The 15,864-nt window shown below is 41.6% G+C and overlaps 1 protein-coding gene across 1 annotated transcript in view; it reads right to left on the bottom strand.

Annotated features, from left to right (window-relative positions):
- Nucleotides 1-9,178: 9,178 nt before the first annotated feature.
- The window catches only part of BLVRB (biliverdin reductase B), a 53,222-nt gene continuing 46,536 nt past the window's right edge, over nucleotides 9,179-15,864 (bottom strand). Inside the window, exon 5 of the mRNA XM_073598517.1 lies at nucleotides 9,179-13,531. Coding sequence (XP_073454618.1) covers nucleotides 13,383-13,531 — 149 coding nt within the window. The 3' untranslated portion in view covers nucleotides 9,179-13,382. The remainder of the gene's footprint in view (nucleotides 13,532-15,864) is intronic.

Here is a 15,864-nt window from a genome sequence, read left to right as displayed (position 1 = left end):
CCGTTTTCAGCAAAGAGCGGTCTGCAGTCCACTCCCTGCTGACATCACTGGAATCAGTCCAGGCACCGCGTCATCACGACAATAACGTCTGGATCCGCCAGTTGCCTGGACTGATGCCTGTCTCAGCCTCCCAGCGAGCCACGTGCATCGAGTTCCCTGCCTTTCACGCATGCGCCTGCTGTGGCTCTTAAAGGAGCGGACGCACAGCTACGGCGATTCGCAGGAAGGAGCAGACCTGCCACAGTACAATGACGGCAGCTGGTTGGCAAGTGGTTAAAGGACACATTCTCTCAAATGGTCTATCATAGAAGACAGATTCTACAGGCCCAAACTCAATGGTCTTCCTACACTTTACAGAAAAAGGACCTTATTTCAGCCTCAGTTCACACTGCGAACCGCATGTGAAACGCACAGGAACGGCACCCCATTCCTGTGCAATTTACATGCGATTCAGTGCGGTGCGATTTGAACCCAAGTATTTTGAATGGGCTCAAATCGCACCAAAAACATGCACGCACACTTTTTTGGAGCCCCGCCGCAATTCATTTTCATTTTGTACCATGCGATCTGGTGCAGGCAAACGCACTGCATTTGTGACTTGCATCTGGGGCATCATTAACTTTGTATTGACACCCACAGCGGATCACAAGGGCAGTGCGATTGGAATGCGGGGCAGGAAATGCACACAGATTGTAGTGTTTCCGGCACCGCATTAGTGTGAACCCAGGCTCAAGGAGAGTGAAGTGCACATCTACATCAAAGTGGAATAACCATTTGCTAATCAGGGGTGGGGCCCTTCACTACCACCTTTCTTCCATATACATTTCCACATAAAATCTCTATGCCAACGTTTTGACAAAAGATCCCACCTTTAGCCATGTAAATTGAAAAACTAACACCTGTGTAGACTTCCTGACAACAACAATGGGATTATGAAACTAGAACAGGGCAACTTTCACACATCCCATCCTGCTTTCGGACAGTCAATATTTACAGATTCCATTGTGATTCAATTAAGGTGTCCTAAAGTGTTAATAATGTTGGGGTATCTTCCTGCCAGGGGCATACATACAGGGGTCACAGGGGTCGCAATTGCGATCCGACCCAATGCGCCACTGGGCCTGTGCGCCCCCCTGTACACCTGGATAGGAGGGGCAGCAGTGGCATATAGAGGAACTGATCCCCTACATTTTGATGGAGAGGGGTCAGTTCCTCTACATGCCGCCCCTCCTATCCACCTCCTGCTGTGATCGGGCTCCTGTGCTCTCTACCGCCCCCCCCTCATCCCCTGCAGCGCTGCCGGCCTCCCCCCTCCCACCGTCTTTTGCAGGGAATGCTTTCAGGATGAAGAGCCACAAAGGGGCCGGTAAACGTGTAATTTACTGGTCCCCTAACCAATCACTGACTCTGTTCATTTATAACTGAGTCATAACAAACTGTGTTGCTTGTGAATGAACAGGAGGCTCTGTACAAACAGCTATTCCTGTCCATTCATTCTGTGCAGCTGAGGCTGCTGAGATAGAAGATTGAGGGCACAGCCCTCAATCTCCATCTCTGTCTCAAAGGTGGAACATCAGAGGTCTGATTAGACCCCCCCCCCTGATATTTCAAAGCCCCCCAACAGGGCTCCTAAAAAAATTGTCAAATATAAAAAAATATATATATAAAATTGTAAAATAAATAAATACAATGGTAATAAAAAAAAATAAACAAAAAAAAAAAATGAAAAACTACTGATACTAGGGGCAGAACTACCAGGGTCACAAAGGTTGTATTTGTGACCAGGCCCTGGCGTTCCGCCACAGTGGGGGGACCCTGGCCAGGGGTCAATGGGGCCCTTTATGGTTTCTTGCACCGGGGCCCTGATGGTTCTGTTCCTGACACTCTAGGAACGGAAGAAGTGGCCCGGTAAGTAATGAAATATCTTCAACATTATAGAACAAGTCCAGTTGAACGTCACAACTACTGGATATACTGTACCATGATCTGGATAAATGGGAACCTTCACAGACAGGGTATACTGTACACTTCTGAAGGTTTTCTTAAGCTTATAAATGTAAACCCAATCACTAAAAAGCTTTAACATATTATGCAATTCTAAAAGTTGCAAAGTTAAAAGTCTTTCAGCTTTCTTTGAAATAATACCAAATTAACCTTCTTTGGAAACTTTGGTTAAAGGGGAACTTCAGTAATTTTTTCAACTTTCCATCTATTAAATCTTCTGCCCTTATTGTTTTAACTTTAAATAGTATTTTTTTTTTCTGCCAGTAATTACTTTATACAGCCCACTTCCTGTTTCTTGTCTGGTAAAAAGTCTAGGCTTATGACATCATGCACAGCTATCTCTCACTCTCCTAAGAGTTTGCCAGGAAGGGGGGGGGGGGGGGGGAGAGCCATAAGAGGGCCAATGAGAGCTGCAGAGCTGAAGGTCTGCCTCTGTGTCTGTATAAATCCAGGAAGTGAACAGACAGCAGCTTCAGCTGCCCACAGTTAAAATGGATGCAGCCAGACTCAGTGGAGGGAGATTTCTACAGCATATTTGGCAAGCACAGAATCACAGTATATATAAAATTATATAAGTGTAGTGCTACGTGAAACCTGTCGTATAAAAATAGGACCATGTGATAGCAAATGCATATAATCTAAGAAAAAATATCTATAAAAAAATGTATAAACATAAACCTTATATACTCTTAATAAAACGTGCAAATATATGTATATAAAACACTTGAAGCAGTCCACAATGTGATAGCAAGTGAAATAAATAAAGTCCACGAGTGGCAACTGGAATATAATGTGAATCCTGATAAATGGATAGCCTCCTTAGGACATCAGTGGAAAAAGCATTCCTGATATATATATGGAAGGCTTACCAGAGCTAGTGGACTCAACCAGGCATACGCCTACTGAGTTATTAGGGCTTGTGGTGCAGCCGCACCAATAAACGAGCATCCACGTCTGCAACTAATGGCACCAACGGATGACGGTCACACTGTTATTCAGATGGCTCCCAACAGAGAAGGAAAACTCAGAGGGGGGTAGACCAATTCTTTCCTGTGTGCTCACAAGATGCGGCCAGAAATGAAACAAAAGTTCCACATCGTGTAAATCCACATAACAATGGATATTTAAAAGTAAGAGGAACACTCACATTTTGGGTAGATAAAAAGCGCTTATAAAACAGACTGTAGGTTCACGCAATGACATCAGCAAGACTCGTGTCGATGCGTTTTGTCTAAGGAGACACCATCTGGGGGTGTCAACATGCCGTGGTCATTGCGTTTAAATAGATGTTGTACCCCAATAACAGAATACAAACCTGTGCTCAATCAACGTTTGGAACGTAATCACTTCCTGGTTTGTCTGAGCATGGGTCGGCGCATTCTCGGACATGGTCGTCTGGCAACCAACCTTTAGAAATCAAGCGTGGGTATCAAGCCTCACTTTCAGATGGCCAGTCTCCCCCAAACATGACCGTCATATAGAGATCAGGTGTGTGCATCAAGCCTCACTTTCAGACGGCCAGTCTCACCGGACAGGCGCTAGCAGTGCTTAATGAACAGCCAACACTCATTCATGAGCGTACGGACATCCGCCACTGCGCCATCACACCCGGAGATCTAAACGTCAGTGGGCCAAACCTCTCTATGAAAAAGCGAGGCTGGCCCGCATCTGTCATATCATTGGCTAGACGCTGCTGATATTTAATACGATGGTGACGGTATATAGTACGATAGTGACATCACAAGTTTTTAAACCAGAATGAGAAAAAAGTAGAAAAAATAAATAAAATAGAAATATGAAAGATATTAGGACCACAATGGCACGGATATCCCTCAAATATAACAATTGCACCTACACAGAATTGATGCTGAAACTGGGGCACTAACGTAAACACATATCAGTATGTACAGATACATGGAATACACCGTTAATATACAAATTTACATAGTAAATGTTCAATGACATGGTCTCTACAAATACACCTTTAAATGAATAGTTAGAATAAAATTATATATATATATATATATATATATATATATATATATATATACATATATATATATATATATATATACACATATATATATATATATATATATATATATATATATATATATTCCTTTTAAAATGATACCAATCTAACCCCGGATTCCTGAATGCCATTAAATGAGCTGCATTAAGCCTTATTGATAAAGGCATTAACGTCCCTCTCCACATTCATTCCGAATTGGGAGTGGGACTGCAACTCATAGATCCAGAAGGTTTGAAGACGTAAAACTCCCCTGGTCGTAGCACCTCCCCTCCAAGGGGGAATGTATTTATCTATGACCAGGAACTTTGTACCTCTAGGTTCTCTATTGTGAAATTGTCGATAATGTCTGGGTAGGGTATGTTTAGTACCACCCATTTTAATTTTGGCTATGTGCTCACTTACCCTCGCTGCAAATGTCCTGATGGTATGGCCCACATATTGTTTGCCACAAGGGCAAGTGAGCAAGTATACAACATTCTTGGTAGCACAAGTGCAAAAATGCTTAATTGGGTACACTCGATTGGTAATAGTTGACCTAAAGTCAACGGTTTTCCTTCTGCCACGTGTGTTATGCTGACACACCCCACATTTTTTACATGGGTAATAACCCACCAGATTGTTGAAAAAGGATGCTCTAAGGCTGGATTCACACCAATGCAGTTTTAGTGCTTTTTGCATTTTGCAGATTTGCACTACAGTCCATTTAACATAGTTTCCTATGGAACACGTTCTGTAGTGCAAATCTGCAAAATGCAAAAAGCACTAAAACTGCATAGGTGTGAATCCAGCCTAACTGGTGGATTGATAATATTGGGAGCAATTTTACCCTGTAAGGAAGGGGCTCCCCTATAAATGACTTTGGCCTGGTCTGGAAAGAGGGCACCCAAAACTCGATCGTTTTTAAGTACACCCCAATGCTTATTAAAAATGGACATAATTTGCTTGTGTTGTACAGAATAAGTTGTCAACAATGACAATTTAAAAGATTCATCTGGGCTTTGACGCGGTTTATCTGCCAACAGAGAACTTCTGTCCACTCCAAAAGTATTTTGTAATTTGCGGTCAACATCAAATTGGTCATAACCTTTATCTAGAAATCGCTGTCTTAAAACCATAGCCTGTGATTGGAACGTCTCCGTGTCTGTACAGTGCCTGTGCAGTCTCAAGAACTGGCTGCATGGGACTGACCGTAACCACGATCTGTGGTGGCAACTGTCCAGGGGTGTAAAACCATTACTGTCCGTAGGTTTGAAACAGGTTTTAAATTTGAACTGTTGCTCGTGAATTTCTATTTCCAAATCTAAAAAATGAATCCTCTCCCTGCTGGATTCGTAGGACAGGGAAATGCCTCAGTCATTGGCGTTCAGCAAGGAAAAGAAATGATCCAAAAATTCTGAACAGCCATTCCATAGGAGGAGGATGTTGTCAATGTACCTGGCTCACAAGACTAATTGAGGTCTACCATGGAAAACATCCTCCTCCCATTTGGACATAAATAAATTGGAGAGGCAATTTATTTAAAATTGATTTTGAAATCCCTGGTGATCCTGCCAGTTCTTCTGTGTTCCTATTAAAAACTGACCACACTAGGCATGAGAGCACAGCATGGTCAGTTCTCTGGCTGTAGCTGTCTAGCTCTAGTCTGCTCTCCTCCAATGATCACCCCTCCCTTCCCTCCCAGCCTTTTACTGGGAAGATCAGTGTGCTGCTATGTCTCCCCCCAGCTCTCATGCAGCTGAACAAGGTATGTGATCACTTATAAAAAATGAAAAAAAAGGTATTTATAATGTTTTTTTTTATATCTTTGCACAGAGGTTTTGCCTTTCATTTCTATTTTAAAAATGGAATGGGTTGTTTTACAAGGTGATCGTTTACAATCACTAACATTTTTTTTAGGATGTACATAATACGCGCTATTCTACATCCCATAATTCCCCATTCCATATTGACCTTGTTCTGGTTACCTCGGAGCTTCTTCCATACATACGGTCCATTGCCATACAAATCAGAGGAATTTTAGATCATTTAGTAGTAGGGATGAGCCCGATGTTCGAGTCGAACAGAAGTTTGAGTCGAACATTGGGTGTTGGCCGAACAGCGAACATTGTGTGGCAAATTCAAAAGCCGCGGAACACCGTTAAAGTCTATGGGACACTAACATGAAAAACCAAAAGTGCTCATTTTAAAGACTTATATGCAAGTTACTGCCATATAAAGTGTATGGGGACCTGGGTTTTGCCACAGGGGACATGTATCAATGCAAAAAAAAAAAAAAGTTTTAAAAATGGCCATTTTTTCAGGAGCAGTGATTTTAACAATGCTTAAAGTGAAACAATAAATGAAATATTCCTTTAAATATCGTGCCTGGGGGATGTCCTTAGTCTGCCTGTAAAGTAGTGCATCTTTCCCACGTTTAGAACAATACCACAGCAAAATTACATTTCTAAAGGAAAAAATGTCATTTAAAACTGATTGCAGCTGTAATGAATTGTCAGGTCTCGGCAATATACATAAAAATCATTGAAAAAAAAAACGGCATGGCCCCCCCCCCCCCCCAGTACATTATCAGGCCCTTTGGGTCTGGTATGAATATTAAGGGGAACCCCGCACAAAAAAAAAAAAAAGAAATTGCGTGGGGGTCCACCCAAAATCCATACCAGGCCCTTATGGATTTTAAGGGGAACCCTGCACCAAAATGAAAAAAAAAAAATGGCATAGGGGTCCCCCCCAAAATCCATACCAGACCCATATCCGGGCAAGCAACCTGGCAGTCCGCAGGAAAAGGGGGGGGCGCTCTCTCGTCTGAACTGTACCAGGCCACATGCCCTCAACATGGGGAGGGTGTTTTGGGGTCCCACGCCATTTTTTTAAAACATTTTGGCGCAGGGTTCCCCTAATATCCATCCAGACCTGCTGGCTGATTAATCAATTATGAAAATAGTTGACAACTATTTTCATAAATCGATGAATCAATTAGTTGTTCCAGCCCTACTATATTGTAAAGTATTGGGACGCCTGCCTTTACAAGAACTTTTAGTCTTCGTCCATAGGGTTCAGTATTGAGTTGGCCCACCCTCTGCAGCTATAATAGCTTCAACTCTTCTAGGAAGACTGTCCACAAGGTTTAGGAGTGCGTCTATGGGAATGTTTGACCATTCTTCCAGAAGCGCATTTGTGAGGTCAGGTACTGATGGACAACAAGGCCTGGCTCGTAGTCTTTGCTCTAATTCATCACAAAGGTGTTCTATCGGGTTGAGGTCAGGACGCTGTGCAGGCCAGTCAAGTTCCTCCACCCCAAACTCACTCATCCAGTGCACAAAGCAAGGTCCATAGTCATGTTGGAATAAGGGGCCATTCCCAAACTGTTTCCACAAAGTTGGGAGCATGAAATGTCTTGGTATGCTGACGTCTTTAGACCCCTTTCACACTGGGGCGCTTTTCAGGCGTTTTAGTGCTAAAAATAGTGCCTGTAAAGTGCCTCTCAAGCCACCCCAGTGAGAAAGCCCAAGTGCTTTCACACCGGGGCGGTGCGCTTGCAGGACGGGAAAAAAAGTCCTGCAAGCAGCATCTTTGGGGCAGTGCGGGAGCAGGGTATACACCGCTCCTAAAACGCCCTGCCCATTGAAATTAATGGGCAGCAATGCCGAAGCACCTGCAAAGCGCTTCGGCAGCGCCGCAAGGCGGGCACTATTAACCCTTTCTTTGGCTGCTAGCGGGGGTTAAAAGCGCTCCGCTAGCAGCCTGAAAAGCGTCGCTATAACAGCGCTAACGCTAATGCCCGCACCAGTGTGAAAGGGGTCTAAGAGATTCCCCCAATGACAGCTGAAATGTAGAAAAAAAAAAAAAAGCCAGCAATTATGGTTAAGGAGCAAAGATGCCGCATCCTTAACAACCGACGACTCATTCAACTGTCAGTGGGGTTCCCCTGTTGACAACTGAAGTGTAAACAAAGTCACCGCAATTGGAGTGGTCAAAAAAATAAATAACAAATTTTCATTTCTCTGTTTAACCCCTTATTAACCCTTAATTTACGCTAATCAGCCTCAATTAACTTCTTATTCTCCTTCGCCATTTAAATTATTATTTTACTGCTGAGAACGAAAAAAAAAAAAAAAAAAAAAAGGAAGAAAAATAGAAATTGGACTTTTAAAATTGCTACTAAAATCCCAATAGGAAAAGAAAGGGTCTCACATTATAGTAAAATATCAAAATGTATTATATCACATTAAAAACATGTAAAAAGGGGAGTACATAGACATGTCTGATTGGTGCAATGTCCCAAATGTGGTGCCACGCTCTGCAGTATAGGTTTCAAATTTTTTTTACAATATTTTGCTGCTGATTTTTTTTTGGTTCACTTCTGTTTTATAAACTAATAATTAAAAAAACTTTTTTTTTTTTCATTTGCTTTGTTCGTTAATAATTTTTTACACCTTTAACATTAACATTTAAATAAATTTATTTTTTAAATTTATTTAATTTTTTAGATTTATTTTTAAAAAATGGCATCGGTGCATCCCTAATAATAATAATAATAACCTGATTGTTTTTCTGACCCTATAATTATACTCTGGCTAGATCTAGGAGTTCACAGTTAATGGTACTGGTGGTTTGCACTACCATGGTATATGTGTGATACTATGGATAGCATCCATTGCTCCAGGAGGTAAAGTCAGATATGTGCAGAGGAGTTCTTCTCTCCTGTAATGACATCATTCCTCTACAAGACTTTTACATCAGAGCCAGTGTCACAGTGTGATGGATTTTGGAGAAAAAAAAAAAAGACTCAAGCATGTTTTAGGCTTTAGTGCAACCAATTTATTGCAATTTTACACCAATATCCACATTAGCATTCACTATTGTATTACATTTCTTCACTTAAAACTTTGCAAAGCTGCTGTATACTGTATATAAGGCACTTAGACTTTAACATGTTCATTTTCAAAATGTAGTCCATGGTGGGCATGTCATTTTGGCAGCCATTAATGCCGAGAGCAAAGGCCAGCAATTCAATAGAAACCATTGGCATCATTGTGGAGATACACAACAATGTTAATGGTTCCTGGTAAATTGAGTGGCTAAATATCCTTTCAGCCTACTAAAATAGTTAAAGGGGAATTCCACTTTTGTTTAAAAAAAAAAAAAAAAAATAGTATAGCATATAAAAGGGACACTATTGACAGCTATTTTGTGATACCAGATTATTAAAACTACCCAATCTGAAACTACAATCAAAGACTGGCAAAAAAATGTAATGCAATATGGCAACCTGGAGGAGTTCTGTACAACCTTGGTGGACAGAACACCCCCAGAAATGTAAATTTCCTGCTTATGTGATTGGCTCACTGATTTTATTAGACTTCTGTACTAAAATACATGTCAGATTTTAGGCATCCTCTGTAATAAGAATTTCACTTTTGGTAAGATACTCCCCTAAGGGCCCCTTCACACCATATGCAGTCCAGTGTGTTTTTTTTCTGCATCAAAAACACATGGAAAGTAGGTTATATGGTTTTCAATGGCATAGTTCACACCAGTCAGGTCAGTTCCAGGGTGTTCCAGAATATGTTGTATTGTAGAATATGTTGTATTTTTCCTGCACTGGAACATGGTAAAATGCATAAAAAACACACCGGAATGCACTGAAACACATCAAAAAAGCACCAAACCCCAGTATAGCAAAAAAAAAAAAAATAAATAAAAAAAAAATAAAGCATTATCTGGAATGTATTCGGAAACACATCTGGAGTGCCCCTAAGGGCTGGTTCACATGAGATGCAGTCCAGTGCGTATTTATTCTGCATTAAAAACGTATGGACTGTGTTTAAAATGGATTCCAATGGCCCTCCGTTCACACCAGTGCAGTGCGTTCCAGGACAGTCAACAAAAAGTAGAGCATGTTGAATTTTTTCCTGTATAGAATTCGCCAAAAAGCATTAAAAATGCACCGGAATGCACACGTTCTCCATTGAGATGAAGGAAAAAAGAAATAAAAAATAAAAATAAAAAAAGGTCATTAAAACCACACTGGATTGCATCAAAAATGTGCATGCAGAAACGCATCGGGAGTGCAGAAATTGTGGTGTGAACTGCCCCAAGGCTGCAGTCACACATTCTGCTTGCAATTTTCAAAACGCCCACGTGGAGGCACATTTCAGATGACATTTATTTGAATGGCACCTAAAAACGCGGTGCAGTCCTGCCGCGACTATCGCGTGATGAATCGTGCTGCAATTCGCATCGCATGAAGCTTGTCGCCCAAAAGAAGCTCCTGAACTTTTTTTGGGTGACGAGCTTCAGGTGATGCGGTTTGCCGTGATTGCAGCACGATTTATTGCGCAGCAAAAAACCCACCAGGTTTTTAGGTGCCATTTAAATGTAGTTTCAAGGCAGGCTATGGGAATCCCGTGTACCAGTTCTTTTGAGTTGTGGGTGGGTCCTAGGGTTACTGTGGGTGTTTCTGGGTCTTCATGTGGGTGGTGAAAGGTGTAAATGCCAAAGAATAATGGCTTCCTGTAAGGACTACAGAGGAAGGGCTGTGGGAGGTTATTATGAAGGTCTTTCCTTCATATGTAAATGAATCAAACATTTCACAGAGAGCAGAGCTCTGGGATGGCAGGATCTGAAGGGTGTGACCATAGGTGTGCGCAGCCTATTGCATTAGGGTGTGCACCCCAGAGCTCAAAACACATATGTCTACATATATATGGCCCCGGCACATAGATCTCCCTGCCGGCACATAAGCACTTGTCTTATGGCAGAGCTGGTAAGAGGGAGATCTTACCCATCTCCCCACCTGCACAAGGCACACCCTGTGCGCACACCTATAGTTGTGACAAAAGTGTCCAATTTGTCCACCACAATATCGCAATCCCTCTATAAGTCAATGATCACCGCCATTACAATTAAAAAAAAATAAAATAAAAATATCCCATAGTGTATAGACGCTATAACTTTTTGCGCAAACCAATCAATATACGCTTATTGGGATTTTTTTTTACCAAAAATATGTAGCAGAATACATATTGGCCTAAATTAATGAAGAAATTAAATTTTTTACATTTTTATCGAATGTGTTTTAATTTTTTTTCTTTCAAAATTGGTAATTTTTTTTTATAGCGCAAAAAATAAAAAAATAAAAACGCAGAGGTGATCAAATACCACTAAAAGAAAGCTCTATTTGTGGGGGGGGGAACAAAAATTTTATTTGGGTACAGCGTCGCACGACCGCACAACTGTCAGTTAAAATAATGCAGTGCCGTATCGCAAAAAATGGCCTGGTCAGGGGGTAAATCTTCCAGAGCTGAAGTGGTTAACTGGGCGGGATTGACTTATAATTGCGATCCATTCCATCTTACCCAGGAGGAGTACAACTACATAGCTCCCCACTGTCCCTGATTTGGAGAAATGTCCCTCAGTCCCTCATTCCGGTCTGATCTATATACTTGTATATAAAATGCACTTTTTATATCTTCATCTTTTCTCTCATCAAAAAAAAGTGTTTCCCAGTGCTAAACCTTCCATCCAATTTGTAAATTGCTCAATTTGTACATTTTAAAAGCCAATATAAAAGGAATAGTAGTGGTAAAAAAAAGTCCTTGTGGATTTAATTAACCTTTTTTTGTTAATTCTCCTTTAAGGGGGTGTGGCAGGGGGCGTGTCCTATACCTACATACATTTGTTAGTAGGTGTCCCTCATTCTCATCTCATAATGTTGGGAGGTATGCAGCTAGCTTTCAGAACAAGCTGTGTATGAAGGGGTTTCCATCTTGAATAATGCTGTGATCTGTGAGGCGGGACTGGGGTGGTTTGGACTCTTCCTGTAGGTTTGATTGGGTGGGATTAAATGCAAATTAGGATATATTCAATCCCACCCACCATCAGAACTGAGAATGAAGTTACATCTTTTGCAGGTTACAAAAGGGGAGTGTTACAGACTTTAGCTGCTGCAGGAAGAGGCTGTGGAAGGGACAGAGTACGATATACAGAGTGTCACATGAAACAAAGCAACAACTAAACCCAGAATATCAGAGGATCTGCAGACAACAGAGCAACATGGTACAGAGGTATGATCTATGCTGGGACTGATCATTCCATTCAGTTCTAGTGAAAAGAAAGTTGGAGTTCAGCTTAAAGCCGGCCATAGATGGTTTGAATCTCGGCCAGTTCAGCAGGAACCAGGTGAGATTCAAACCATCTATGTGCAGGCTGATTGTACCAGAATGTCAGATTTTTACATGCGATTAATGGCGGCGGCTGTAGTCACCAGCAATAATCACTATGTTCTCCTGGCCAGGGCAGCTGTCCATGCCTCCCCACTGGGAGAACACAATGGCTCAGTGGGAGGGATTTCCCCCATTAACGCTGACTGTGTAGATGGGGGAATCAAGCGGTTGCAGGAAAGAAAAATCGCATCATCTATGGTCAGCCTTACACTGGAGTGTAGGGGAGAAGACCCTGCAGGGACCGGTATAGCGGCGCAGAGGATCGGGTAAGTAAATCTGTAACAAGACTCGTAGACCTAAATGAGCAATTAACCTTTGGAGTTGGGCTTTAAACATTTATCTAAAACCAAGAACAGAAATTGATAGTTTTGCAGCCTATTGGTTCTTAGTTGTGGCGGCTGCATTAGCTTTCCCTTTTAAGACTCCCCCCCCCCCCTTTATTTTTAATTTCTATATGGTTGGTAATACTGCCAAGAACACACTTCCTTTACTTTTGCGACAACCATATTGAGCTGCATTGTCACTCTAGTACAGGGAGTGTGTTGAGACTACATAACTTTGTTGGGAGTTGATTTGTAGTCCACAGAGATGGTAGGGAACAGCTTACCTAGAACAGTCCAGAGCAGAGAGCACAGGAGGTTTTCAGCTCACAAAATTTCTGGCAGGATGAGCAGCTACTTTTTTTTGCACCTTTCAAACAGATATAATAAAAAAAAAAAACTCTACTAATAGTATATTTAACAGGCCAAAAGGGAGCAAAAACAAGGCATTTATTGTTAGCGTTTACATACACTTTAAAAAGGCATGTTGACACAGCAACTTTCTTTTTTAGAACACTGAAAATGCACCAGGTGGTTATAATGAACCAGACCCTACATACAGGAATCAGGCTTGCAAGAGCATAGTGGAGCAAACATTTTTTTAAAATTCACAACAGAAAAAGGTAGGTCTCTGCTACAGTGTCTGTTAGATCACCGAGAGGGGATTATTTTTTTTTTTTCTCAACAAAAGTGGAGCTGCACTTTAACTCATTATGGCCGACAAGTAGAGTTTGAGCTTCTACAGGAATTACCATTACTTTCATCACGTTCCTTAAAGCATACAAGCAGCAGACGGAGCAGTTAGTAATTCTGAGATAGTGTGACGCTCTTCCCATCGTATTCATTGGTCTTCAGGCAACGGAGGAAGAAGTGGCTGAGGTCAGGAGTGGATATCACATTACCTCCACGTTCCACTGACACTTTGTAATCTCCTGTCAGGGGCTTATCAGCTGTACACAGAGTGACAGACAAAAGTAACAGTGTCAGGCACACAGCTCCCAATAGAAATTAAGTCACCATGTCAATAGTCTGTCAACAGGTTCAATTTACAACACCTTTCTCCCAATAATAATAGTGTATACAGCGACTGGAGCTTCATTCATCTATAGCTGGGGTCTCCAAACTTTTCAAGTATGAGAGCCACATTGTGGATTTTAAAAATATTCATGGGGCAAAAAAAAAAAAAAAAAAGATTTATAAAGAGTCCCGCCTTACATTTAGGAGTGCCTATCAGTGTCCCCTCTTTTACAGTTTTCCATTACTGCATCAGTGCTGAACTCATACAAACAGTACCGAAAAAACTCTCTCCTGCGCTCGGGTATCTAGAACCTCAATGAGTGGTAAGGCCAGAATGCTTCAGTGGTGTCTGCCGTCTTGCAGCCCTCTTCAGAATAATGGGTATTCATGGGCTTTCTTTTTTTCTCATACTAACAGTCCCAGAACAATTAGAACAGCTGCACAATGACTGCATATACAGAAAAATGGCAGCATGTAACCAGACTTTTTATACCACCTGTCCAGTGTCCAAATAGGACGATCAGTAAAGGGTTGGTCTCTTCCCTAGGCATTGACCCAGAGTTCATCAACTGAAACAGCTGCATGATGACCGCATGGACGAGGGTGGCACAGTGGTGTAGTGTAGTGTAGTGGGTAGCACTCTCACCTAGCAGTAAGAAGTTTCGCTGGTTCGAATCCCAACCACGACACTACCTGCCTGGAGTTTGCATGTTCTCCCTGTGCTTGCGTGGGTTTCCTCCGGTTTCCTCCCACACTCCAAAGACATGCTGGTAGGTTAATTGGATCCTGTCTAAATTGTCCCTAGTATGTATGAATGTGAGTTAGGGACCTTAGATTGTAAGCTCCTTGAGGGTAGGGACTGATGTGAATGTACAATGTATATGTAAAGCCTGCGTAAATTGACGGCGCTATATAAGTACCTGAAATAAATAAATAAATAAATGTGGCTCCCTAAACACTGGCCCATGGCTCATCAATTCTGGATTGGTCATGCTGGGGTAGTAGGCTTGATGTTTTCTCTTGAACTAAATTTTGATTGTAATGAACCCTTAAAGGCAACCTTTCCCTGAGAGCAATACAACTTCAGAATCGATCTCAAAGCAGGTCAACTTAATGGCATATAGCAGTCTAGAGGTCATGACCAAATCAATTTCAAGAAACAGATCCAATCATGCGGGACCAAAGGTGCCAGGTCTAGATACAGTATGGTGATCCCTGCACTGATTTGCAAAAATTGGGTGCGAAACCAGCAAAAACGTGTCAACACTCAGAACATTAAAAGCTATAGGGAGGCCATAAATGCCCCAATCCTGCCCCGGATTGTGATGATCGGGCCTTGAAGCGACAGGGAGAACTTTAAACTTGCTAGAAAATTTCCCAGTGATGGGAGCGATCCTTTCCCTTTCTCAGTAATGAAAGAAAAAAAAAAAAAGTGTCAAATGTGCCGTCAGGCAAGTCACATGAGAAGAAGCAGCAGGACCCAGAGCTACGTAGCACCAGCTGATAGCTTCCCGCATGTGGGTCTTGGAGAAAAATATGGCTAGCCTGAGGGCCTATTCACATGTGTCTGTTTGCTTTGGTAGAGATCATACATATTTGTTTTTACCTTTTAAAGAATGTAACATTTATGTTACAAGTTAATTTTAAAGCTGAACTCTGGCATTGATGTACAGGTGCATCTCAAAAAAATAGATCATCAAAAAGTAAATTTTTTTTCAGTTCAGTTCAATTCAAAAAGTGAAACTCATATCATATAGATTCATTACACAGAGAGTGATATATTTCAAGAATTTTTTTTCTTTTCACGATTATGGCTTACATCTAGTGAAAACCCAAAATTTAAGATCTCAGAAAATTAGAATATTGTGAAAAAGTTCAATATTGTAGACTCACGGTGTCACACTCTAATCAGCCAATTAACTCAAAACACCTGTAAAAGGTTTCCTGAGCCTTCAAATGGTCTCAGTCTGGTTCAGTAGGTTACACAATCGTGGGGAAGACTGCTAACTTGACAGTTGTCCAGAAGATAGTCATTGACACCCTCCACAAGGAGGGTAAGTCACAAAAGGTCATTGCTAAAGAGGTTGGCTGTTCACAGAGTGCTGTATCCAAGCATATTAATGAAAGGTTGAGTGGAAGGAAAAGTGTGGTAGAAAAAGGTGCACAAGCAAAAAGGGATAACTGCAGCCTTGAGAGGATTGTGAAGCAAAGGCCTTTCAAGAATTTTGCGGGAGATTTACAAGGAGTGGACTACAGCTGGTATCAG

Source organism: Aquarana catesbeiana, linkage group LG09 (genome assembly GCF_042186555.1).
Source record: "Aquarana catesbeiana isolate 2022-GZ linkage group LG09, ASM4218655v1, whole genome shotgun sequence".
NCBI lineage: Eukaryota > Metazoa > Chordata > Amphibia > Anura > Ranidae > Aquarana > Aquarana catesbeiana.
The sequence above is the reverse complement of the archived record's forward strand: the minus strand, read 5'-3'. Positions and strand labels throughout refer to the sequence as shown.